Source organism: Pagrus pagrus (genome assembly GCF_965226575.1).
Source record: "Pagrus pagrus genome assembly, chromosome: 6".
In the NCBI taxonomy this organism is placed as follows: domain Eukaryota; kingdom Metazoa; phylum Chordata; class Actinopteri; order Spariformes; family Sparidae; genus Pagrus; species Pagrus pagrus.
Window position 1 is genome coordinate 16,286,557 of NC_140190.1, and position 26,774 is coordinate 16,313,330.

General features: G+C 41.5%; 2 protein-coding genes across 9 annotated transcripts in view; both read left to right on the forward strand.

Annotated features, from left to right (window-relative positions):
* Positions 1 to 16,262, forward strand: part of LOC311259135 (myosin IXB) — a 60,098-nt gene extending 43,836 nt beyond the window's left edge. Inside the window, exons 16-45 of one of the 8 annotated variants that reach the window (XR_014622837.1) lie at positions 144 to 219; positions 763 to 855; positions 2,309 to 2,422; positions 3,117 to 3,156; positions 3,294 to 3,416; positions 3,522 to 3,602; positions 3,808 to 3,918; positions 4,030 to 4,155; positions 4,288 to 4,437; positions 4,565 to 4,725; positions 4,812 to 5,996; positions 6,226 to 6,301; positions 6,447 to 6,565; positions 7,338 to 7,456; positions 8,035 to 8,228; positions 8,323 to 8,430; positions 8,544 to 8,714; positions 8,799 to 8,840; positions 8,938 to 9,049; positions 9,185 to 9,258; positions 9,883 to 10,075; positions 10,171 to 10,299; positions 10,915 to 11,020; positions 11,166 to 11,297; positions 11,776 to 11,899; positions 12,140 to 12,190; positions 12,896 to 13,011; positions 13,096 to 13,247; positions 13,357 to 13,408; positions 14,535 to 14,593. Coding sequence is in view for 7 of the 8 variants with exons in the window: in XM_084356035.1 (XP_084212161.1) it covers positions 144 to 219; positions 763 to 855; positions 2,309 to 2,422; positions 3,117 to 3,156; positions 3,294 to 3,416; positions 3,522 to 3,602; positions 3,808 to 3,918; positions 4,030 to 4,155; positions 4,288 to 4,437; positions 4,565 to 4,725; positions 4,812 to 5,996; positions 6,226 to 6,301; positions 6,447 to 6,565; positions 7,338 to 7,456; positions 8,035 to 8,228; positions 8,323 to 8,430; positions 8,544 to 8,714; positions 8,799 to 8,840; positions 8,938 to 9,049; positions 9,185 to 9,258; positions 9,883 to 10,075; positions 10,171 to 10,299; positions 10,915 to 11,020; positions 11,166 to 11,297; positions 11,776 to 11,899; positions 12,140 to 12,190; positions 12,896 to 13,011; positions 13,096 to 13,235; positions 14,535 to 15,067 (4,799 nt within the window). In the remaining variant the exon portion in view is untranslated. Of the gene's footprint in view, positions 1 to 143; positions 220 to 762; positions 856 to 2,308; positions 2,423 to 3,116; positions 3,157 to 3,293; positions 3,417 to 3,521; positions 3,603 to 3,807; positions 3,919 to 4,029; positions 4,156 to 4,287; positions 4,438 to 4,564; positions 4,726 to 4,811; positions 5,997 to 6,225; positions 6,302 to 6,446; positions 6,566 to 7,337; positions 7,457 to 8,034; positions 8,229 to 8,322; positions 8,431 to 8,543; positions 8,715 to 8,798; positions 8,841 to 8,937; positions 9,050 to 9,184; positions 9,259 to 9,882; positions 10,076 to 10,170; positions 10,300 to 10,914; positions 11,021 to 11,165; positions 11,298 to 11,775; positions 11,900 to 12,139; positions 12,191 to 12,895; positions 13,012 to 13,095; positions 13,248 to 13,356; positions 13,409 to 14,534 lie in introns of all 8 variants that reach the window. The other 7 variants (XM_084356040.1, XM_084356041.1, XM_084356035.1 and 4 more) reach the window with 7 other exon arrangements.
* Positions 16,263 to 19,381: 3,119 nt separating this feature from the next.
* Positions 19,382 to 25,248, forward strand: use1 (unconventional SNARE in the ER 1 homolog). Its single transcript, XM_084356194.1, has 8 exons — positions 19,382 to 19,535; positions 20,538 to 20,587; positions 20,867 to 20,945; positions 21,155 to 21,307; positions 21,549 to 21,564; positions 21,706 to 21,736; positions 21,941 to 22,103; positions 23,114 to 25,248. The coding sequence occupies exons 1-8, from the start codon at positions 19,437 to 19,439 to the stop codon at positions 23,294 to 23,296; spliced, it is 774 nt and encodes a 257-aa protein (XP_084212320.1). The 5' UTR covers positions 19,382 to 19,436; the 3' UTR covers positions 23,297 to 25,248.
* Positions 25,249 to 26,774: the final 1,526 nt, after the last annotated feature.

The window sequence follows — 26,774 nt, forward strand, 5'->3', positions numbered from 1 at the left end:
ATCAAAACAACAAAAATTGCTGCGGTCATGTGAACCTGATCAACCTTTGTTCTACTTGAGGGCCTACTTATGATTAATACATTGTTTTACATGTTTTAAATGTGTGTTAATTGTGTTTATGGTTTTGTTTTTGTCTTTTTTAGGCGTTGTTCGTCCAGCCTCCAGAACTCCTTTGGGAGAACTTAAGAGATCCAATGCCCCAATTGACAGAATGTACAAGTAAGTGATATACGTACTTAATATAAAACAATGAAACATGTCTCACTTGGTCTTTGTTGTGTTTGGACTGGTTATCTAACTATCGGGTCTGTTTCCTCTGGAGGATTCTGTCTGTCAGCACCTGTGGATGTGGACGCAGACAGTTGGTGGACACTAACTTTTCTTTTTTTAAACACAGACAAACTGCTTTAAATATGATCTATATAATATACAGCTCATATGATGTTGCAACCTTCCCTCCACTTACAAACTACACAGCATCATGTTTCCTGTCTGAAGCTCATTGTTGAGGGTGAAGGAAATGTTTAAAATGGTGAACTGTGGACGTCCACGTGTCCTGTGGTTGCTGGATGAGATGAGGAAGGACAATGTCAGACACCTCAACTCAGTTCAGCTGTTGTATCTAAACTGAATCTATACAAAAACACAGCTTTGTGACGTCACCCTGACATATGAATCCTCCTTCACCTCATCTCAGTCACCCATATCCTCTCCACCTTTGGTGACCCCAGTGTGTGCGGTTCTCTCCTCTCCCCTCCACAGACGAGCGTCTATGCTCGATTTCTACTTTGATCACTCAGAGGAGCGCCCTCTTGAGGCCTTTGAAGACATCTTTGCTAGCTATGAGAGTAAGAAGTAAGTGAATTTGGTGGACAGGAGGAAGGAATGAAGACATGAGGCCAAGCAGGAAGGAAGTGTGTTTTGTTTAGGGGAATAGATATCGGTTTGCTCCATTTTCTGAGACTGCTCCCATCTAAGAAAAACATCTAAATCTCGTTTAGCTATTTGAATCCAAACCAGTGTATCAACTCAATTTCATCAAAGAAGGTCCACCTTGTTCATGGTAATGGTTAACTGTAATGTCTGCTTCTTTAAATATGAAAGTTGCGGAGGAAGTTCAGTGCAGCAACAGTACAACTAAGTTGCCCTTTACCTTGCATTCCCTCACTGTAATCCCCCTCTTTTTCTGTAGCTGCGATAATCTCTCTCCTTCCTCACATTTATTATTCTTGCTATAGAGCACAGGAAGGTGTTTGTGCTGGCTTACTCTGATTAGCCACTTGGATTACTCACATCAACTGTGGAGCTGGTGGAAGCACACATGTATTCATACACATACAGATGCCCGAGTCAAATAGACAAAAATAAATGGGAGAGCTTTCTCAGAATGAAACCAAACCATGAGGAATACTTTTTGCATTGTTGGGCCATCTGAATCTTGATCTTACACCTCCTGCTTTCAGATCTTAAATTACTGGGTTGTTTTTTTTACAGACCAGGACTTGAACTGAGTTGAACCCCTAAGCACATTATTACAATTATTAAACCATCCAGCCCCCAGCAGATCTGTAAACACTGAGGTGTGGAGGTCAGATTCACTGTGACTCATGTTGTCCATTCCTTTACTGCCTGACCTCTGTTTTCATGCTCAGTCGTGGTAAGTATAGAGAAGTACTGCATGGACTAGCTCGGGGACACAGAAAAGTTCCCATATTAACCCCACCAGACCAGTGTCTGTCCAGTGTAACACCAGTCCCAATGAAAGGAATCCAACAGCCTCACCAGTAACAACTTACAGCCGCACAGCCAGTAACAACCCAGCATGGAAACAGACGGCCAACCACGCTGAACGTCAGCTCAGCTCTGCATGTTAACTACCACAGTGGCAGGAATATGGGTGTGAAAACAGCCCTCTACATGCCCCAGTCTGTCTTTGTGTGTGTGTGTATGTGTGTGTTTCTGTTCTTAAAAGGTGGTATGGCAGCATGGTTGGGTGGTCTAGCGTGTCTTGTGGTTTTCGTGCAAACAAAAATGAACAGTGGAAGAACACATTTTGTGGGTTATTCTTCATGGATGAGCAGTGCATGAAGTTCCTCTTGATATCAGACCCCCAGCCATCCTGCAGTGTGTGTGCTTGTCTTGGGTAACTGCGGTGGTGGGTTTTCTTCAAAGGTGGCGGTAACAGTGGAGTTCAATCACGCCCAGCTTCACGTTATTTTTTTCCTTTTGTCAGTTTTCCCCCACCCCGTACTCCCCCATTCCTTCCCTCTCCTTACTGGGTGTGTGTGTGTGTGTTCGGTGTGATTAGAGACATGCATGCAGAGATCATCAGCTCCATTAAGAACTTGCAGTTGGATGGTGAAGACCCTCGCAAGCTGCTGCAGTCCTGGGGACGCCTCCGCTTCCCTCGACACGTCCTCCAGTGAGTCTGCAGACAGACCTGGCGTTGGCTTTTCTCCAGATCAGTCCAGTCTAGTTTGGCTCCGGCAGAACATTCTCCCATGAAGCTTTTTCCAAGAATAAATTCAACTTTCTTCTATTTGACCAGCCACGTTCAGCCACAGACAGTTGTCACATTTACATATAGCCACTTTTCTCAGTGGATCATTACCATCTAATGTGATCTAATCTAATGAAAAACATCAAACACACTTTTGCTTCACCAGCAGACATTACATTATTAGCTGAGAATGTAGATACTATCAAGTTTTCTTGAAGGCTAAAGCTGAAATGCCTTGAACACCTTTAGCTGCATGAACATCATCAGAAGACTGCTGGCATGTGAGGTCTTTTGGGGCATCTCTTCAAAATATGTCCCAGCGGCATGTTAGGAATTTACAGAAAGTTCTGCAGTAAGAGAGCAAGCAAACCCCCTCCTCCTCCCCCTCCCTGTCATCCTAACCCTCTCACTCATTCATGCGTGTCTTTGCACGTCATTCATCCCATCTTCCAGGTGCAACACTCGATTTCATCACTGATTGACAGCGCATGAAGAAGTCATGCCGTCCGTACTAACCCAGCTTCCCACATTACATTAACTCCTTTATCCATCCACCTGCCACAGACCTTTAACACTTCAGTCTAACTTGCACCCTGCATCTTCTTCTCTCCCACAGAAAACAGAAGAGCACCAAACAGAGGCAGGTCATCCCCAAGGTAAACCTGAGGAAAGACCTCAAGCAAAGATAATATACAGTTTAAGTCATGTAAAACATCTGCACCGATTTTATTTCATTAGTTTGCCATAATTTTAGTACAAATAGGAGATACATTTTATCGTCTTCTCTGTGCAGAGTTTGCTGGATTCTCGGTCTCTTAAGTTCATCGTGAGCCTGACACTGCACGATCGCACTACCAAGTCTCTGCTCCACCTACACAAGAAGAAGAAGCCCCCCAGCATCAGTGCCCAGTTTCAGGTAACATCACCGACAACAGTTTACATGTCACACACGAACAAGCCAAACTCAACCTCCAGCAGCAATCCTGAATGTTCAGCAAACCCCTTTCCTCGTTTTCTGCAGACGTCTCTGACCAAACTCTTGGAGACTCTGAACAGAGCGGAGCCTTTCTTCATTCGCTGTATCCGCTCCAACGCTGAGAAGGTAAGACTCTGTTATTTTTAGGATCAATATAAAATCTGTCTAATGACAGTTGTCACACAGTTTGCTACCCTAATCAATGATATAGAACATCTTGGACACAATTCTTTATTATGCTAATGATGACCATTGTTTGATTGATAAAAATGGTTCTCTACATGGTAAGAGTATAACTGAATGTACCTCTTGTGTCCTTGTACATGAGCAGAAGGAGATGTATTTGGATGAGGCCTTGGTTGTTCAGCAGCTGCGATACACAGGAATGCTAGAAACTGTTCGCATCAGGAGGTCGGGCTATGGAGCCAAGTACACATTCCAGGTACTGTAAAGTTAATCCTGCCATTAAATATTGGGCAGTAGTTTTAACCATTAATATCTACAGCCTGCTCATTTCTTAATTTGAATCATCTTTGTTGTCGTGTCCCTGCAGGAGTTCGTAGAGCAGTTCAGGGTTTTGCTGCCAAAGAACACCACCGCGTTCAAAGTGGACATCACAGAGCTGTTCGAGAATAAGATGGGCCTGGACCCCACTACGTACCAGATAGGCAAAACTAAGGTACACCACTAGACTCTTGTCATTGCTCCTGAGCTTTATTCTTTCACTACACATTATAGACCTTGTTTCATGTCTACGTTTGCTCCTATTCCCTTCTGTGCATGTAAATTCTGGTGTGTTCTCTATGTTCAGGTGTTCTTGAAGGAGCTGGAGCGACAGAAGCTGCAGGACACTCTGCACAAGGATGTAATGCGTAAGATCATCTTCCTTCAGCGCTGGTTCAGAGCTCGCCTGCAGAGGAAAGAGTTTCTGGACATGAGACAGGCAGCCATCTTGATTCAGGTAAACACAGACACTGCAATTATTTTTGGGGCTGTCGTGTCAGTATATTAAGTTTGTGTGTTATGTTCCCATTTTAATATTCAGGTGAGAATTAGAGTATAATCTTTTTCCATGTCCTCCTGTTTAGCGTTCATGGCGCAGGTACTGCAAAGAGGAGCAAAGCAGACGGGCAGCCACTCTGATCCAGGCTGTGTGGAGAGGGCACAGACAAAGACTAGAGAACCACCGCAAAAGACAGGGTGCTACCAAGATACAAGCCCTGGTCAGAGGACACTCAGCACGCAGAAGGTAACATCATGGAAACACTCAAATGTCCTGTCTAGAACAAGTCCTAAAAAGTCCTTCTTAAAAATGTAATATCTTGTGTATAACAGGTGCCATTCCTTGCGTGAGGAGAAACGGAGGCAGGAGGAGGAGGAAGAAGAGGCTCGGAAGAGGGCAGAAGAAGAGGAAACAAGGAGGAGGGAAGAAGAGGAGGAAGCCAGGAGAAGAACAGAGGAGGAGGAAGAAAGGAGGAGGATTGACGAAGAAGAGGAAGCAAGGAGAAAAGCAGAAGAGGAGGAAGCAAAGAGGAGAGCAGAGGAAGAAGAGGCTGCCAAACAAGTGCAGGAAGCAGAGACAAGACTAGTGAGTGAGCCTCAAACAAGAGAGGATCCAGATATAGAGCTGGTCACAGAGGAGACGCTGGATGACAACCTCTCTGTCCAGGAGAAAGAGGAGAAGAGAGGAGGCGAGGATAAAGAGGTTAATACAAGCACACATACAGAGGAGGAACAGGCCAAGAATGAAGAGCAGGAGAATGGGGAATTGGATTTGGAAGCCAATGGTACCATGGCTGAGGCTGGACCCCAGCTGGATGAGAAAGAAGAAGAAGAGGAGGAGGAGGAGGATCTGGAGAACCAAACACTAGGAGAGTCTGATTCAAAACCTGCTCTGCCCTCGGATGAGGTCACCTCCAGCGCACTTACACCCTCATCTCCAGGTGAAGCGTCAGATAAACAGCCTCCCAGCGATACCTCCACACCTGCAAACGCTCAACAAAAGAAAGTACGAACTCCAGCTGTTAACAGGGGCCCGTCATCCAGGAGTCAGGAAAAGAGGGAGCAGAGGAGACGAAGAGGGCTGGAGCACAACCAGAGAGAGACTGAACGAGCCTCGTCCTCCTCCTCAGTCATCAGCAAGGAGGAAACGTCCCTGCTGAAGAGTAAAAGCCAGGAGACCTCAAAGCTAAAAGAGCGGGCAGACAGCAAGGAGCTGGACCAGTACACCTTTGTGGCCTGGAAAATGAAGGAAGAGAAAGGAGGGAAGAAGGAGGCGAAAACTTCTCCTCCTTCTGCCGGTCCTGTTCGTCCATCTACATTATCCCTGCAGCCTGCTGACTCTGTGCCTGAGAGGAACGGTCTAGGAGAGGGTGCCGGAGCAGTGAACCTGCATCGCCGTCCTGGAGCGATTAAGGAGAAGCCAGAGAAGTGGAGGGGGAGGAGGAGTGATGGAGAAGTGTCTGAGGGAACCAGCCCACCTCCACCTCACAACAGGGAGGACAGGAGGAAAAAAACACTGTACGTCTTCTGTTTTGGTCATGTTCTCAGATCTACCTTCATGTTTTGTCTCTAACGATGGTTTTCAAACATTTAGGTTCTTTTTGGCATCATTCTTTTTAAGCATGAGAAGTAACATAAGATGTGGACTTGGTTATGTGATTAGGAAACTCCCTCGTGCTAAAACACAAGTATCTTTCCTGAAATTGATATGCATCTTAATTCTAATTTTTCATCTGTTTATTTGCAGGAGTGAAATGGCCTCCTCATCAGTTGACAGTTTGTCTCCAAGTTCTGAAGGTGCTGGTGCAATTTCAGCCAGAGAGGTATTTTAACTGTTGTTTTAGTTCAAAGATGTTCAAATCTAAACTGTAAACATTTTGCATTGGTCAAAAATGTGTCCGAACTATTCTACCTATACAGTTATTCTGTCAATACTTCATCACCTGGAAATTGTTCTCTGTTCTGCAGCTGATTTCACCCTCAGAAAGCCATGCTGATGGCTCAAAAGGAAGCTCCATCAGAAGAAAACACCAAGATGGCTCTGGGCACCAAGACTCAACACACTCAATCCCCTCCACACCAGATAGGTACTGCCCTGCACTTGACTGGCCTGTAGATGATTACTCTCATGACTGGATGCAGCAAAAAGCATTTTGGTCCATGTATTTGTTTGAAAAGGAGATGATTGAGATATGTTAAACACTGGACAATGTGACCAGTAGGCCAAAGATACATTCTGTCCTGTGATACGCTGCTGAGACAAAGAAATTCAATCTCCTTCACAGTAAATCAGCCTCAGTATCATCTGCTGAGTGTTCATGGGAAACTCTTTGCCTTGTGTAATCAAACTATCCTCAGCTCCTTGTGTGGTGTTGCACGTTAGCAGCCGGAAATTCCTGATAGCTGAATTTCCCCAGAATGGACTTTTATTCCAGAAATGTACTGCTCAGTTACTGGGCCAGAGTTTTATCAGAGGAGGAATCAGATGGATTATTGCTTTGTTTTTTTAATTTGTTTTGTTGGTATGGTGACGCTCCTGGAGCAGCTTGAATATATGGCACTTGAAAAACAGACTCTAATTAAGTTTTGACAGGATTTTTTAAAAATAGGACACTTTGTTTAAATTATCTGTTTTGCCTGTTGCCAAGAAACAAAACGGAAGTCACAAACAGTCATATGAATAAGAGTTTGAGACAAACCTTAATCCACTGTTAGTAATGAATCTGTCCCACACAGAAAAATCTCTTCCCTGTATCGAGCATGACTATCAGTCCACCCCTATGAGTCATTTTAGCGTCACGCAACAGTTTTACTTAACAAGCTTTGTGAATATCCTTCATGTGTGTCTGTGTCCTGCAGGCCCAGTGGTTTCTTCAGCAAGATTTTGAAAAAACGGCCACACAAGGAGGCCCAGACTCCAGACAACGGAGAGTTGACACTTGCTCAGATTCTCAATGAGAGGCCAACAGGCGGGGACGGTAAATAATACAAACGGGACTGTTCAATGTTTCCTTTAGAAGATTTACAGGATAGACTGGAGTAAAGGGATTCACTTTAATCCTTAATTTGATGATTTGTAAAACATGAGAGTGCTGTATACTTGACTAAAAAACAACCAAACAGGTTATATTTCATCATCAATAATAAAGTTTTTGTGGTTATTTTGAGATCAAATATTGAGGTCAATGACATTTTATCGCCCAACACAAACTGCACCACAGCTGCCGGACTGCTGCAGTCCACTTTTATCACCTCATGAAGAAATGCAAAGAAAACACAGGTGTATTATCGCTGCTATTCTCAGGCCTGAACTGATCCTGCTGTTTGCTTTCTGAGAAAATAGTGACCCGTGCAGGATCAAGCTCTGTGCTAAAAGAATAACTTTACTCTGGGTTTGTTTCCTATGTGGTACTTATGCGTACTGTATATTTTGCATTAGAAGTTTGAGTTAAGGGTTTACAGACGTGGTCTACGTATCATTTGTTAACATTTTCTCCCTCTGAAATAGATACTACTTGGTGATGATAAGTATGAAAACATTCTCTCTCCACTTCAGCTCCAGCATCTGCACATCCGTCTCGGCCGCTTTCACAGCCTCAGGGGGACCGTGCTGGTAAAAGTTTGGGCCGCAACCCCACCATCAAGATCAGTCGAGCCACGCGGGTCTCAGAGCAGTGGAACGCCTCGCTGGATCGGGAAATCACCAACGCCAATGAGTTGCGGCACCTCGATGAGTTTCTGGGCAACCAGGTGAGTAAAAGGCGACCAGATGTTTACTTATTGAATGAAGTAATTTAATCTTATTGACCCACACTAATATGTTTTGTTTGTGTTATTCTTACAGGTCAATGATTTCCGCTCCAGAGGGAAGTCGCTGTCAGCCACAGAGGCCATCTTTGTTACAGCCACCATGCAGTTCAGAGATAATATCAAAGCCATGTATTCTGTTCAAGTAAGTTGCCTGCAGTAATGTAACACACACATGATGATACATATTGATGAAAGGTCTTCCTCGCCACCCTCTCCTCGTCCTCATTTTCTCTTCTGTCCTCTGAACTTTACCAGAAACCCACCATCGGCTACAAAGGTCTGATGACAAGCTACCAGAACAAAGTGATCCACCTGGCGGGCGACAAGCAGAAAGGAGAAGTCCAACTTGTGGTCAACCTCTTCCAGTCGGTGCTGGACGGCTTCATCAGAGGAGAGATGAAGAAGGAGGAGGCTGAGCCTGCAAAGGTTATTATCATTCGGTCCAATTAAAGTCCAGATTTATTGAAAAACATCATGTATCCACGCTTACGCTTTCTGTGTGTTTTTCAGCCTGCTAAAGCGAGGAAGAAGAGGAGGAAAAAAGACAAAAGTGTAAGTATGAAAAATGTACCTATTTTTTTCACCTTCGTTGAATCTATTTTCCTTTTTCTTCAATGATTTCTAATTGAGTGACTGTCTGTGTTTTTAGATGGAGAGCCCTATGGATCACAGTTTCGTCAACTATCAGGTCAACATTATGCAGTCATGTGACCAGTGTAGTTCTTACATCTGGGGAATGGAGAAGGCCTACATGTGCAGCTGTGAGTTAAACCCTTAAAAAACGTTTTTCCTTCTTTTATGTTGTTTATATATTTTTGTTCAGATTTTAAGAATAAATCTACACCAAACCATAAAGACATGGTTGTGCACTTGTTCATTTTCATCTTGTTTTCCAGATTGTAAAATGGTGTGCCACAAGAAGTGCCTCTGCAAAATAGTCACCGACTGCTCCACCTTCTGTGCCAAAAAGGTGTGTTTTTATTTTTAGAAGTCACCGACCTGGATTAATGATGTGCTTATGATATATGAAAGCTTGGAGTGGAGCTTGGCTCTATACAGTATAGTTTAAAGAGATGTCCTACTTTAAGCTAGCCTTGGTTCCTCTCTGAAAGATGACACTTCCTGTACTTTTTCTATCTGTATTCTAAGATAAATGACTGACTATAACAGCAAAGGAAAAAATTAAGCTGCTTATAATAAACAGCTAGAGAAGCAATGCCAAAGCCTGATGGGGACTGTAGCTCTTAGAATATGGACGACAAATGTATTTATCATGTTACAGATATTCATGTAGAATAAAGCTAGTCTAACGGAGAAGGACCGTAGCTGTCTGTATATATTGCATTAATATATTTAAGTGTTCCAAAGAATATCATGAAAGTCTCAACATTATATAAATTCTGACAAACACCAGGCTCCGACCTGCTTATAATTAAGTAAAAGCTCCTTTATCTTAGTTATAAGGAGCTTTATTTTAACATCCGATAGTAAACTTTATTGCAGCGAGGTATGTGTGATAATTACAGATGTTGTAGATATGTTGACTGGATAAGTAGACTTTTTACTGACCACTGCCGTCTGTCTGAATCCACAGAGTGACGAGGAGTTTGCTGGTCAGCACTTCGGGGTGCGAGTGTGTCATCTGGTCAGTGATAAGAACCCAGTGCCCATGGTGCTGGAGATGATGCTGGAGCACGTGGAGATGCACGGCCTCTACACCGAGGGCATCTACCGCAAGTCTGGCTCTGCCAACCGCATGAAAGAGCTGCACCAGCGGCTAGAGACCGGTTAGACCCCATCTGTGTGATATTTAATGACACGCATAAAAACTCTGTCATGGCTCTTTTATTGATTTCTTTTTTTTTTTTTTTTATGTGTTTAGACCCCCACCTGGTCCACCTCGAAGACTATCCCATCCACACAGTGACGGGCCTGGTTAAACAGTGGTTGAGGGAGCTACCAGATCCGCTCATGACCTTCACACATTACAATGACTTTCTGCATGCAGTGGGTGAGGAGAACATTCCCCACCAGGGGGCAGTGTTTTACAATAGACAATCTGTGTGCTGGTATTTTCTTTTCAGTGTTTTCCTAATATCCGCAGACAGGACTGATAGAGATTGTTTAAGTTGTTTATGACTGTACATGATGTAAGATGTATGACATGTCAGGTGAAAAACATTTATAAGTCAACTTCATCTCTGTTCACCTTACAAATCAGTAAAAGTGGCAGAGAGAGGAAAACAAGGGGGGAAATAGAGGCATTTTTAAAAAAAAATCTGAAGGACTATTAGTGTTTATGTTAAATCACAAGGCTGCATTATATATTGTATATACTTCTTTTAACCAGGAAGTCAAACCCTGTTTTAAGCATTACAAGACCTGAGTAAAGAGTAAAAAAGTAAAATAAAAATAAATGATAATCATAATGGTAAGGATCAAAGAATAATAAGGTGTAAATATGCAGTACATTTATAGAGACAACATGACAAATTACAAATCAATGCACTATCCTTGTCATAGGTATGAAAAGGAATTGAAAATAAATTTAAATTTAATAAGAGGAATGAAAAAATGAGAGTTACAATTGTTTTCATGAATTATGTGTTTTTTCTTCCCTTAATAGAGCTGCCAGAGAAGCAGGAGCAGCTTCAAGCTGTATACAAAGTGCTGGAAGAGCTTCCCACAGCAAACTTCAACACATTGGAGAGGCTCGTCTTCCACCTGGTCAGGTAGGATTCTCTCCTTGTGGCCTTCTCTGGTGCCTGTTTTAGACTCATTACAAACACATGAGTAAATACAGCAGTGAAGTTACAACATGGATTATATGTACATGCAACTGAAATACATATTTATATCTCTTGAATTCTCTTGCAGGGTGTGTAAAGATGAGGCTCACAACCGCATGTCTCCTAACTCATTGGCTATAGTTTTTGCCCCGTGTGTCCTGCGCTGCCCGGACAGCGCTGACCCACTGCTCAGCATGAAGGACGTTGCCAAGACAACCACGTAAGACCGTCATAAAAGCAACCACGACAGATTCTGCACCAGAGTTATTATAGTTTTTTTTATTAGTTTTTATTTTGTTTTTAATCGAGTTTACTTTCAGTTAGTTTCCAGAGAGAATTTGCTAGTGTCACTTTAGTTTTGTTGTTTAAAAATGTTTCGATTTAGTTTAGTTTTTATTTGTTTCAGTATTATTAGTTCTCATGATAATATGGCTGATATTTGTTGATACTTTAACAGATTTATAAAGGTATTAGAATACAAACACAACACTTTGTGAAGGCAGTTGACTCAGTCATGTAGACATCGATATCTCAAACATATGCATCCATTCCTCCCCAAGCTTGTTAATTTGACAAAGTTGACTAAAAACCAACAACATTTCCTGTATATTTTCAAACCAAGTTTTAGTTTTTAGTTTAGTTAACCATAATAACCTTGATCTACACACATCCTGTTTGACACTTTCCTCCGCCTGTAGGTGTATAGAGATGATCATCAACGAGCAGATCAGACGCTACAACGAGAAGATGGATGAGATCGAGCAGTTGGAGTACGCCGAGGCTCTCGCCGTTAACCAGCTCAAACTCAAGAGACAGAACACGGTGAGAAACAAAGCGCTCCCTCGCTCTGCGTCACTTTTTGGCTATTTTGTGCGACTTAATACCATGGCAACAATATCAAGTTTGAGATCGTTGCTCAGCCTCATGCCTGGATTTAAAAAGGCACTTGAAATAATATTTTATTATATTGTACACGAAATAAAGCTTTACAGTAACCCCAGTGTCCGATGTTGTTCTGAGGTTACGTGGGTAACATGGCCAATGTTCCTTGTCTCTCTGTAGCACTACTGGCATTTACCTCTCAGGTTCTCAGCTCCTTACAAAGGAGTGGTGGTATGTATCCCTGAGTTCTCCTAGTACAGTAGATCTAATAGCTGTAGTGTGTAGTATGGTGCCATGTAGAAGCGCCTGTGCATGGCATGTTAGATGTGGGTGACACTCTGGCTGTTTTTTTTTTAATTCATCCTTCTTGCCTTTTACTCCTCCTTACTAACTGGTCGTAGTTTGCATGGTGCTGTTTACCATTATTCTTGTTCTCTTCATGAGAGGACAAGATGGTTCTGGGTTGGTGTAGTAATTATACTTTAGTTGCTGACATTGAAGACAATAGTGTGTTATGTTTTTTTTTTTTTCTTTGTGTTATTCCAATGTCTTCCTGTCTTTTATTGAAAAAAGACCACATATCTGTGAAAGTCATGTTATATTTTTTGTCGTTGACTCGTTGGATGTTTCTGGATTGTGGTGATGTGTCTTGTAACATTTATTCTAGCTGTTTGCATTTGTTAACCCCTCACACGATTACTGTTTTGAAAGGGTGGATGTTGATGTGTTTACTAGCTTCTTTTGTATCAAAGCATTTATTTTTTCACAGTTTCACAGATGATGTGCAGATGCATGAACCATCCAGCCTCTTCTCTTTTCCTCACTAACAAAATCTCAAATCCGTTTCAGATTTGGGTGTGTTTTGTGGCCCTTTATGTTTATTGTGTAATTATTTTCTGAGTTATTTAGTTTGTATAATGATTACCTCTTCTGCAGGTGCACGAGAAGGTCAGCTCTGATCTGAGCGTGGTCCCTGAGAACGAACCTCTGGACTCAGACACAGAGGCTGAGAAGAACTTGGTGGAACGCATCAAGTCCATCAAACAGGAGAAGTAAGGATGCTTTCTATATTATGATGTAGGGTCCTCCTCCAGTCTCTCATTCCTCTGACGTCCTTGTCATTTGTTTCTCCGCAGAGAGGATTTGGCGTGCCGGCTGCCAGAGATGGAGCAGCCTGGTTCGGACCAGGAGAACTTGGACTCCGAAGCCTCGCTGAGCTCCGAGAGTCTTTTGGACGAGCAGCAGCGCTCTTCTGTCCACAGCTCAGAGCCTGAAGGTCAGTATTAAGGTACGGTCTTGCCTTTCCTTCCTTCTGCCTGTTTCTCTCACTCACCTGTGGGTTTCTGACCAGACCACGGGGCCGCTGGGTTGGGCCCTTCCTGTCTTTTGTGGTGCAGGTCTGGACCAGTGATGGTGATGGGCGGTGACGTCTGCTCTATAACCAAGCAGGTTGGAGGAACAGCAACCGTGTTTTTGTGTTTGTGTTTGTGTGTGATCGTGTGCATACATCAGCACACCCATGGATGCATGTCAATGCATGTGTGGCACAGAAGCATGCTCAAACTTCATCAAGATGAATTAATTGAACATTTGGCACAACATTTCCAATCAGTGACTGTATATAAAGATGGATGACACATCTCCACTTCCTCCCACAGAACAAAAATGAAGCCAAATCATCCTGGTTATAAACCCATCGCGACCTAATTCACAATAGGCCTCATAATCTTGAGAAGAGAGAATTAATGTTCCTGGCCATTTTTACAGCCACTTCCACAACACTTCAGCCATTTAAAAAAAAGGTAGTTTGATAAATCACAACTTCTTTTCATGCATGTATTATTGAAAACATGCAAACATGTTAGATACAAATCAATAAAAAAAAAAATCATTCAGGTGGAGTGGAGTTAACATTTTCTCAGTAAAACAATACACTTTTTAAATAACTTCTAAATCTGTCTTTGATGTCCCATAGAAGTCAGTTTTAAGTGTCTTGTTTGTCTATTTTAGATTCATTTTAAATCAGATTTTTAAAAAAAAGTGAAAGTGAGAGTTGTCAGGTCGAGCAGTGACTCCTGAAGCTGTGAGTTTTGTGTGTCATATGAGCTCCAGTCCTCCAGGCACTGTGGATTTTTGATGCGTTCCATGAATTTTTCTCTCCCCCTGACTCACCGGAGCAACACCCCGTCTGTCTTCCAACTGTCTGTCTTCCAAAACCCCCTGATTTACAAATGAAGCACTGGATATACAAACAAGCTTTACTTGTGCAACCTACGGATTGGTCACGACCTAGTCTCTGGGAATGACTGCTATAGCCAGCCACCAGGGGCAACCAAGATGTTCGGCTTTGCTGTTGGAGAGCTGTCACTTTGTCCCTCTTTATATACAGTCCATGTGTCGAATCAAATGTTTGCCTAATTATGCCTGACTAAATGTACCTCGTGGTAGATAACATGGTTGCATGATCTTCCATTGGTCTCCATCCTCTCAGAATTGGTGTCTGAATTCAACAAGTAGCTTTTAGGAAGATATCTTCCTCTTCCTCAACTTTTCCTCTTTCCTCTCTCTCTTCCAGGACGAGGTGGCACGCAGCTGAGGAGATTCAAGCCAGTTTGTCCCCCAAAACCACCAGACCTGGCTCAGCGACCCAAAGTCCCTGGTGGACGCGTCTCTCTGCCAAACCTCACCCCTGCTAGCTCCTCCTCCTCTCTGTACAGCTGTGCTTCTTCAACCTCCGAATCCTCCTTCAGGCACCCGCTGCAACGCCGCAACCCTGTCATCCCAGACACAGTTAAACTCCCTCCGGGCGTCCTCTCCCAGTCGGCAGCTTCCAGTCCAACTCAGACGCCTCCTGGATACCGAGCGTTGAAGTACTTCAGGAGAAGAGAGACTCCTGGCCGCCGCAAAGACAGCACCCAGTCCCTCTACATCGACGGGTCTGAGTGTGACCTGCTGTTGCATTTCTCCTCCTGCCCTCCCTCCGCTTCCTCCTCCTCCGCCTCCATCTCCGTGGTAACACCCTCTCCTCAGCAACAGGACACACAAGCCTCGAAGGGCCATAGACGTTTTTCTGACCCAGACATACCTTATATGGACGATGACGTCTGACCAAGACAGAACAGAGAAGATGGTGAAGAGAAGACAAAAGGAAATGAATAAAAATGACTCATGGAGTGGCTACAGATGAGGAGAGGACAAGAAGAATCACAGTACAGTACAGTACAGAACATTGAATGAAAGTGAGTGATGAGTGACACAAAATGGAGTCTGTTCTGCTCGCTATCGTCCGTGGGAACCAATCAAGGAACTGCAAATATGTCTAAAGTCTTGTTGTCTTGTTATGACAGTAGAAATCACCTGACACAATGTTGCCAAGCACCTTTTCTACCATTTTAATATAAATTGTGGTTGCTGTTGATGAATTCAGTTGAGACGGCGGCGTGTTTTCCTGCAGCCTCATAATAATGGACCAGCAATTTTTGTTTTCTTTCTCCTGTTTTTTTTTTTTTTAAAACATTTGTGCTAATGCAAAGATATATCGCAGGTTCCAGCCACACTTTTCATTTCCTTGTTCTCACCATGAGCGAAACATGCTCCCTGAAATGTTAGCTAGTGCCTTGGTTATAATGTACAGTCCGCTGAAAACGTTCTTTTCTCGTGTTATGTTATGGCTTGCAGAGGGAGGGAGGGTTACTTAGGATAAAGAGAGGGTACCTTTGTCTCAGATTTCTGTGTTAAATGTACTGAACCGACACGAGACATGTTTGAAACAAGGACCTACAGAAAACATGCACAATGCAACTGTTGTACAGGTGCCTCGTCACAACAGCTCCACCTTTACCCATCACTTACCGCACAACAAAACCCCCCTGTTAGGAAGTCATTTCCTCACATAGCAAAGGGAAATGGGAGCAGCACACGCCACTTTTTTCCTTTTGAAACAACAAAAACACAAAGCCTTGACGCAACGTCGTGCCACAATGTCTTTAAAGCCCAACAGTCATTGAACTCGCCTTCCCCTTTTCTAAGAATGAACTTCACTCCGCTGTCCCGTACCTGCTATTCAAAGTAAACAAAATGAGCAGGTTCAGCTGAAGTACAGCTCTGGCCAACTTTGTATGAAATGTAATACTAATGTTCCTCTCTGACTGCTGTTGAATGATGTGTTAGTTTGTTTGGACTATGAGGACGATGTTCTGATGTGTAATGTGTAACAGAGAGTGTATGATTGGGACTGAATGACATGAACTGTAATGGTTATTAGTATTAACGTGACAATACAGAACGTGATGCTTGTAACGTCTGCTGCTGTGTGTTTTCATCAGGTTTCTTACTCTTACATTACACCTTCGATACAGTGAGTAGATGATGGGGGGGAAAAGATACAATTACAAGTTAATGAAAAAGTATACAGGTTAGTTATGAAGGACTGAATCTGCACAAATCAGAAATAAATAAAGAAATATATAAATGGCTCAATAAATACATGTATATGCCATTAAATGCACCAAAAATATAATTGCAAATAAATATAGGTATTAATGAATTTATAAAATATGACCTAAGTAATTAATTTAATAGCATATTCATTTATTTATTGAGACATTTATATACTTATTTATTTCTGATTTTTGCAGGTTCAGTCCTCCATAGTTATATTATTGATGTAAACTATGAAAACAAGAGAGTTCATGACAAATTAGTAATCTCTTCCAAAAACAGTAGCCCATTACCACCAATATTTTGACGAGAAATATGAATGTAGTCAGTAACACATTCACAGATTAATTAAATATAATTTATGTGCTATTATATATATTGTTACATTTAGACAGAAGAGGAGCACCTGATGGTTACGTAATCAACATTGGGGTCACTGCCAAGTAAGTTTTTACATGCAAGGATTTTGCCTTGGTTTATTGGTGAATAACAATAAACAAAGTATGAGTAAATATAAAATAAAGATAAAAGTAGGTACTGCAAGTCAAAAATAAAAAATTAAATAAAAAAACTAAAATTGATATTGACATGAAAATTGTGTGTATATATATATATATACAAAAATGTGTGTAATGTGACCATTATTAAAAATGTTACGAGTTTAACTGGTTATGAAACAGTCTCAGTTTAATACTTATGCCTCAATATGACCTTCATAAGAAAACGACACCATCAGCGGGAACATTGACAATTTCTGTTTGGTTTTTCGCCTGCCACCGGGTCCGTGTGCAGACTGGTTACAGTTACAGTGAGTAGTCATTAACCAGCTAAAAAGAGCAGGAGGAGTTTCATCTTAAGGTCGTTTTATTTTTGACATTATATCTTGTGGTTTTGACAGTGGAAACATTAGTTTTCTCCACAGGATCAATCTAAATGGCCAAGTTCCTTGTAGTAGCTTTAAGTCGTGTAGTTTTTACATCTTCAAACAGCTGCATCTCTGTCTCTCGGGGTGAGTGGAAGTAGTTGCTCTGTCACACAGGAATTCATTAGTAGAAACAAAAAAAAAAATCAAAAAAATAACCATAGGATGAAAATCTGACATTTATCCTGCGCTCAGAAGTTTTTCATGTGTGAGACTGTTACAGCTAACTCAATACCTTGTGTAAAAAATGTTGAGATGCTGTTGTATTAACTCGAAACTGAAGGTTTGTCTATTTAAATTGAAAACTTTCATCATCCCCAGCGAAGTTGCAGCAATGACTTAATAAACAGGATGTTGTCTCAGAGGTAAGTAAAGAATTGTGTTTCAACAGGACAGTAAAAGGAGTCTGATTAAGATAAACTCCAGTTTATAATTTAAGTGGAATTAAAAACCAACAAGCCTGCTCAGCTCTACCACATGGTTTAATGTTTTGGATTTTATCACAACCTGGTGGGAAAAAGTCAAGGCAAACCAACTATCTACAAGGTGCATTTCACAACTTGAAAATTGAGGCACACAAGAGGGCGCCACTCAGCTCTGATGTTAGAATTAGTTTTCTGTTCAGCCTGTCATGCAGACGATCCCGAAGACTTCACTGATATCAAAATGACTAGGCGTGTTTTAATTTAAATTTCTGATTTGCCAGCTACTCTCATCAAAGGTAGTCAAATTAAAGTTCCTGCTTTCCTAGCTGGTCGGTCCGACTACGCTTAAAATGAACTCCCTTACATTTCTTAATTTGAGATAATAAAAAAAGACAGGGAATGGCTTAATGAAATTAAACTAATCTGTGTTTTCCTCGCGCCCGGTCAGGTTAGTTTTGTGTCACACATACAGCAGACATAATAATACGATTGATTTAAGGTTCTGCACACCCACACCACTGTTTTCAATGGCTCTGGCTCATTAGTCCAAAACTTAGACTTAAAGAATTGTAGCTATGTTGGGAGTAATGTGAGGTCACCTGTTGCCATGTGCTGAAAACAGTGATAGACATGTTATTTGTCCCAAACAGGTGCAACACAGCTGGTGTAAGAGTGAGAGAACTGTCATCAGAAACAGTCCTGATAAGAGGTCTGATCGGGGAAAATGACTGAAATCATCTGTGTCAGTACTAGGAAATAGTTTTATTCAGTACAATATTAACCTCCAAATGAGCTCACCTACATAATAGTGTATAGATAAGTAATGAATGAAGCAAGATGCTTACAATATACAGTGTATAACTGGTATGTAACTGGAATCTCAGACCAGATATCACTAAATGACATAGCTTGCAATGTGGTGGTGATTAAAAGCAGAAGGATATGACCTCAGCTCAGTCATCGTTGTTAAGCATTACAGTTTGTGTTTTTAGAATTAAGCCAGGAAGAAGACTATTTCATCATTCTCAGTGGGGTTCACATATACATACAGTCTCAAGGCCAAAGGTGAAACAAAACACGAGACAGTCTATAAGTATATCCATAAAGTGTTATAATGTATTATTATAGACATGGCTTCATACAAAGTGTTGTATTTTGTCTGTTGTTGTTTTGTTTGGTGGCTTCTGCAAATAAAAAGGACCACTGAACTTATTGTTGTTGGTGTAGCCGTCATTTACATACAATCGACATTATATAATTATCACTATAGATAATATATTATATTAAAACTTCATTTTCATGACTAAATAACCTAAATAAACACACACAACATCCTACTGTTTTAGGTTGTTTGTATTTGGCGGACTCTGCCAGCTTCCTAACCTCAAACAGTGTCCTGGGGACCTTATTATCCTCTGAGAACAGCTTCTTTATTCAGTTATGGAAGGTATTAAAGTAAAGTAAGTGTATTATTCCCTCATTGATATTGTAAATATTAAAAATTCTGAGTTTGAATTTCTTCATCGAAGGTTAAAACAGTGGTATTTTATATGGATTCACTGTTATAATGAGAGGGTACAGTGAATTTAAACAGTCTAAATGCTGGTTGGGCAGCCTACCGTGAAGTCCCGCCCACTTCCGGACTGAGCCATTGACGTCATCCTGCAGCGACGGTGCGTCAGCTTCAAACATGGCTTCTAGGTTAGAGATAAATTTTATCAGATTATTGTCTCGCTGTGAATCTATAGCGTCGGAGAAACGAGGAGAAACTGAATGGAGATTAGAAAAGGTAAGACGAGATGAACCCGGAGTGAATGTTACCGCTCAGTGCTGCTTTCTCTGACCTTCGCTAGCTAAAGTTAGCATGACTGTTGTTGTTGTTAGCTGCAGCTGCGAGCCGCTCCGTCTGTTAGCCACGTCGTCACTGAAGCCGGAGACAGGATTTACTTAGTTGGTAGCTTTCACTGCTGTTTTGCTCTCTGACACTTTAAAAACATTTAACCAGTGTACGGCTGACTTGTAGGTTTGTGTCCTTGCCCAGTTAGCTTACTGCAGAAACGATACAATAAGTTACTCCTCATCAAACTGTACACTGCTTTTCAACTGCAAACCACATTAAAATCATCGAGAAATCATATAATAAACATGGTTGGATATATACACACACATCTAAACAAATAAATAATCAGAAACTCTGCAATAGAGTCGAAGCCATAGCTACAATATCACATCCTGTCAGTTTACAGTTCATTAGGTGCAACAGTCCTGCAGCAAATCAACTTTATGAGGTTAAAATATGCTGTTTTTTTTGGTTAGGCTGTCGTGTGTGGTGTTGTTTAACTGTGTTATCATACAATTTAGCCTGTATCAGTGAGAGTGCCCTAAATATTAGAATCACAGCTTCCAGAATGACTGTGCAGTTGTTGGGTTTTTTAGTTTTAGTTTTTATTAAAAAACTGATGTATGATCTATTACATTTATTACATCTCTGGCATATTCATTAGTTGTAATTTATATACAACTTCCCAGCGTAGTCTCTCGATCATTAATATATTGCCTCGAAGGCTGTCACTTGATAAGAGATGATGCGAAAAAACGTTTCCATATTTTATCACAGACACCAGATGACTAAGATGAGTGGGTTTGGATCTTCAGCGCTGCTTTGTCTTGGCTTTTAACACTGCAGAGAGTGAACAGCTTAGCATTACTGCACTTCACGTCTGTTTTAAACTATATAATCATCCAAAAAAACGTCATTGTGTAATCACTGTTTGTGTTTCCTCTCCTGTAGTATGTCGGTGCCCTGGAGGAGATGTTGGTGGCCCTGAGGAAATGCCACAGGTGACCTCTCTCTTATCTCTAATGTATCTTAATGTAATTATTAGTATTTATTATTTATAACAGACAAATTGCAAAAGAAACTGAACACTTTCAATACTTGCTATCCGCCCAACCTTCTGAAGCGCAGATTTCACTAACACACTACTTAATGCATTTTTCTAATGTTTTGAACATAGTATCTCTCTCATTGTTCACACCAGCATTATGCCTAGCCATGTGATTAATCTATAGGTATATCTAATGATACTGCCATTAAGTAACAACATGTGCCTTTTTCAGCAAACCCACACAAGAAGTTCTGACTGAATACACAAGAAAGGTTGACTTTCTGAAGGGACTTTTAGAGGCAGAGAAACTGGTCAGTGGCAATCACTTTTAAGATTATTTGAATTTTCGATATAATGTATTAATGTGTTCTCTGTTTATCTTATTTGTTGTGTGTCGTGACCTACACATCCTTAAATACCTCACAATCTTGAAACAGTCATACTTTCTTTTATTGGTCTCTTGAGTGTTTCTCTTGTCCAGACAGTCGTCTGACATCACGTCTCTTCTGTTCTTGTTAAGTCTTCACCAACAGAAAAAGCTTTAGCTAACCAGTTCCTCGCTCCCGGGCGAACACCGACGATAGCCAATGAGAGGATGCCTGCCACTAAAACTGTCCACATGCAGACGAAGGCCCGGTGTACGGGAGAGATGAGAGACGAGCTGCTTGGCACGGTAGGATGAGATGTGAACCGTTGAGTCAGTGTGTAAGGTAGACATTCACTCCAGACGTTCATATCTGCATTGTTTTGCTCCACCACCTTCACCAAAGGGTCAGCTTATAACTGGTTTACTAAGCTAAGCTAAACTGTATTTTACCTTTGAACTATTGTTATCACTTTAATACCTAACTGTAAATGTCCAGCTCTACAAATGAAATACTTTAAATACATTTTCTTCTTTTGTGTCTTTGCAGGGGAAGTCGGGCAAAGGTACGAAATATTTTTGCAATTCAGAGGAATCTTGAATTCAGCATCTGGACTAAAACTTATACCTAAGCACTCCTTAACACGCTATTCTTCTGATTGAGAATGTTATTTTTGGAGCTTGATGGTCTCCTTTTCTCTGTACAGGCACATCAGAAACAGACCTGCGGAACAGGAGGTAAAGCTTTGCATCTTATTCATTGTCTTGAACAACTAATATCTATTATGCTGTATTTCTTTACTTATACAAGAGTGTAACAACCAGTGATGGCTTCTGAAAAATTCAGGCTTCATCCTTCGAATCTGTGTGGCGACTGCAGTGCTTCGGCTACATGTGTGCGACAAAATCAAAATGTTAATCAGTCCGTCTCACCTTGTGTAGAGGACTTCCTCTGGATGAGCGTCAGTCCGCTGCAGAGTTGGAGGCCGTCCTGCAGCACCACCACAACCTGCAGGAGAAGCTGGCCGATGACATGCTCAACCTGGCCCGAAACTTGAAGAACAACACGCTGGCAGCACAGAACATCATCAAACAGGACAACCAGGTAACCACATAGACGCTTTGCAAGCAGTATTCATAATCATGTGATACTTAAATCATATTGTTTTTACAAAAGTATGAAATATTTACCTGCTAAGAAGAATTGTTATCAGCTAGGATGATGACATTTATATACCTGTGCTTAACAGGGACATGAACAGATAAGATTGTCACAGCAGTGGAACAGATGTTGAGATGCTTCTGCTTTGTGATGAGCCACTATTATTTATTTTATGTGAAAGGGGATGTTGTGTTTGCAGATGATGGTTAATGATTAATGCTGCAGTCCATTGCAAGTCGATAATTCTGAGTATTCCCGACATCCAATCTAAATGAGTTCTAGTGCATCTTCAAGGGGGAACATGGATGCCAGGGGAGGCAGAAGCATGCTGGGGTTTGGATGGGTGTTGTATTGTATTTAAAGACAGTCTGTCGATAACTTACCAGCATTGAAACGAATGTCACACTAAAGATATCGTGTTAAAATATTACTTCGGTAAAAGTGAAAGTTTCCCATAGAAGTACTTGAGTAAAAGTTTTAAAGTATCTGACATTAAATGTATTTAAGTATAAAAAGTAATTTTCTGGCAATTAATGTACAGAAGTATCAAAACTACAAGTAAGAGTAAGTTATATGTATATAATAACATATACCGTGTAGCCGATTGTCAGCCTGGTTTATTATTAGATCCAATATTCAGCTTTTTTCTGATTATTGCAATTAGTGTTTTGGTTTTGATAAATACGCTACTCTGGCTCTGCTGCAGCATGTAATGTCCAAAGTAACTAGTTGCTAAAACTATCAAATATATGTAGAGTTCTGTTTATTTTATGTTTCTGTCTCTAAAACACGTTCTCCTCCTGACGCCACATGTTTTAGCTTGTTCTGTCCACAAGTGGGCAATATAAGACATATTCACAATTAACACAAGAACCCTCTACATGAAATCTAGTCTAGTCTGTGACAGTGATCTCGATGTTTACATCGTCTGTCGTTTGTCCTTTCCCTCCCAGACTCTGAGCCAGTCGATGCGTCAGGCGGACATGAACTTTGAGAAGCTGAAGACGGAGTCGGAGCGGTTGGAGCAGCACACCAAGAAGTCCGTCAACTGGCTGCTGTGGCTGATGCTCATCCTGGTCTCCTTTACCTTCATCAGCATGATCCTCTTCATCAGAATCTTCCCCAGACTTCGATGATGAATGTCTCACAGTCCTGAACTCTTTAGTCCTACAGCCTCCTGTGTTTACAGAGCAGTAACTACATAGGCCTCATAGATCTATACAGCATGTCTGTAGTGGTCAGAACCAAAACCAACTCAGTTTGATGAACTGAAACATTTGCACTTTTTGAAGCTGAACATTTAAAATGTGGTTTGAAGCATCAGTATTCCCTTTTTTTAACCAGAGCAGAACATGAACGGAGGTGAAGAGCTTCTTGTTGGAGGGTGTTTGGGAGCAGCAACATAGTCTTAATACGCAGACAGCAGCGACTGAGCCTTAATTATTTTACTCATCAGGTAGGCTACTAGCCATCAGTACATGCGTGTATTTTCTTACTTTGTGGGACTCAGAGTCGTTTTCACCTTGTTGTCTATATCTGAAAGAGTTCACGAACCGTCCACCATCTACTATATTGGCCGCCGTTCCAACGCTGTGTTGAGTTAATTGATTGCGGAGTGGAAAAACAGCCTTGGATGTGCTAAAAATTTAACCTTAACTATAATGTCCTCTTGTTAGCATTTATAAGCGCTACATATGTGCTTAATAAATGGTTTACATCACACTATAATGACATTTTTGCATGTATATTAAAGGGTAACTTTACACATTAAAGTGTGTTCATTGGTCTTGTGGAGTACTACTGCATGTATTAAAGCCTTTTTTTGCTCCAGAGGAAGCCACATGTAATCTGACTACAGTGTCTAAGTTGCATTGTGGGTAATGTAGACAGCAGGTTTTGAAAAGCAGTTCACTGATCTAGATTTTTCACTTGAAGTCTGCTGCTCTTACACACTTAAAGAGATACAGCAGAAGAAGAGCTATCACCTTTTTTATTTCACGCATTCTTCTTTCTTTTTAAAACCTGGCGCCTACATTACCCACATTGCAACTGAGCCAGTGATTGACATCACTGGAGGCAATTTAGCAGATTACATGCAGCTTCCTCTGAAGCCACAAAACGTTTTATGCTCCTTTTTTTCCACAAGACATAACATTGCTTAAGACCTGCAAGCACACTTTAATGCTTAAAAATTGATGGAGTTACCCTTTAAAACACAGTCTGTGTCATCAAATATAAGTTCTCCTATGAAGACATATATTATTCCAACAACATTATCATTCATTATCTCTTTATAGACCATCCTCCACTGACGAGTGCCCTCAGGAGGAGCTGTAGTTGGAAAATACATCGATAAACATTTAAATCTGTCACAGACTTTATAATAGTCTTGTTTATGTTTATCTAGCGCTTATAAATGCTAGATAAGAGGGTTAAAGTGAAGTGGTACCAATTGTTTCACAAAGTACAAACCAGATTTCAAGTATCAGTTTAATTGTATCATCTTCTGTTTGAGTTTTGGAAACATTCACTGTGCGGAGGTGTCGAGCTTTGAGCTGTTAGATTTGTTTTCTGTTTCTAGTTGAATATGTCCAAAACCCTCAGTCCAGTTCGTTGTTTATGAGTCTGTATGTCTTGGTGGTCGTGGTGGTGATGAGGCTGCTGATGAAGTATTTGATTTTGTTCTCATTAAATGACTGTAACCCCGTAGAAACATTCATATCATTTAGAGCAGCAGCTGTGTGTGTCTAGAATCAAATTAAATTAATTCAAGAAAGTGTGACGATGCTAAATCAGAACCTTTTAATTGTGAGTACTCTGTGTGTGTTTTGGGAGCTGTGTACGACCGTTTTCCTCATAAACTGAAATACCAAACTGCGCCCTCTGTCGTCCTGAAAGTGACTGCTGCAGTGACCTCATGTGGCCACTGTGTGTCGCTCATATCCTTTCTAATATGAGCAGGTAACGACCTCCATGACCCCGATGGCCTGATCGAGCCATGAATCCTAAATTAACCCCGCTACTCATTTAGCAGTGATCTGAGGGCTGAAGTATGGCTAAATAAAGGCAGTTGGCCACATAAAAAGCACACAGTGACCATCTGTGACTCATCTTTGCGTTTGTCATTTAGCCTGATGATACTCGAGTCTCGCAGCTCTGAAACAATATTTTTCATGCAAGCAGACACACTGAGAAAGCTCCACAGGTTAACATTCCTGGTGTGTTGTCGGTCTGACTGTCATCTGAGGCCCGTGGAGGTATCTGGCTTGTCCAGGCTTGCAGCTCTGCCCCCTGGCCCTTCCTCTCTCCCCCTCTCTCCCCGGCTGCTGCCCCACCTCACGGCTGGCTGGCTGGCTGGCTGGTTGGGCCGAGGCTGGGCCTGCCGTGTATTTTAGGATCCCTGGGGGGTATTTTGCCTGCTGGAAGCCGAGGTATGCAGGCCACCAGGAGACCAAATGAGGTTGTGTCACTGCGGAGGATCGTCATCCCTCAGTTTAATCACAGCTGTTTGCGCCTCCATTCTCAGGCCTTCGCTAATGCTTCTCTGAGGCTGCAGCTCTGCTTTTGAACTCAAGCTGCAGCACATGACTTCATCAGCGGTGCGGTTTCTCGTTTCATTATGGTTGCGTTATCCCATCAGCTGAAAGAGACTGTTTGGTTTCCTGCTGGAGTCTGGCATGTGTTAAGTTCCTATATTCAGCAAGCGCCTCGAGATGTTTGGGGCTCATTAATGGCACTCTTGACCTCTGACCCAGGAGACCTGAATGAATTCCTTCCTGCACTCTTTTCCCACAGGGACACTCTGAAAATAGTGTTTGACACTATGTGCTAAAATGTTTTACAAAAAAAGTGCACCAATATGTAACATGACACCAGCAGAGCTATCAGCATTCAGATCTTTTACTTCAGTAATATGAGCAATAAATCAGTGTAGAGTTACTTCTCTATAAATGAAAGTCCTGCATGCAGAATTTTACTCGAGTAGAGTTACAAAGGTGAAGGTACGAGGTTAAATGTCAATGTTATCAAAATTAAAAGTACTCAACAGGCCGCAGAGTGATGAGTTATCCAATAACACATGATTTATTAGCAATGGTTCCCTCCTACTTAGCAGGCTCCTGTACACATGTATGGTATGCTGATAGTCAGTCGACCCATAGTATACAGTATATACATACTGTACATGTAAAAATAAGTGTATTTTACTTGTACATGTACTTTTGATATTTAAAGGATAAATTCACCCCAAAATTGAGAAATTCAGTCATTATCTACTCATGCTCATGCCGATGGAAAGTCAGGTGAAGTGTCGTAGTCCACGAAACATTTCTCCTAAACAACTGAAGTAGACGGGGACTTGTTTTAAAAACGTATAAAACAACAGAGAAAGCGTAAAATGGCTCCATACAGCTCATCCGGCGTGATCCAAGTCTCCAAAAGCCCCAAGATCCCAGATTGATTTGATCATTTGTTTTACACCCTCGACGTGCGGTGGAGCCCGTGCAGCCGCTTCAGACTGGGTGTGCGCCAACACTTTTAGCTTAGCATATAATGTGTGTTGATATTAACATCTTTTAAAATCCATTTGGGATCTCGGGGCCTCTGTAGACTTGG

What these genes read in the sequence shown, in the direction of transcription:
- use1 (XM_084356194.1), top strand. Translation starts at nt 19,437, where the DNA reads ATGGCTTCTAGGTTAGAGATAAATTTTATCAGATTATTGTCTCGCTGT. An exon ending in TTTTAGAGGCAGAGAAACTG is followed by an intron (nt 20,946 to 21,154) that starts GTCAGTGGCAAT and finishes GTTCTTGTTAAG; the next exon opens with TCTTCACCAACAGAAAAAGC. An exon ending in ACAGACCTGCGGAACAGGAG is followed by an intron (nt 21,737 to 21,940) that starts GTAAAGCTTTGC and finishes CACCTTGTGTAG; the next exon opens with AGGACTTCCTCTGGATGAGC.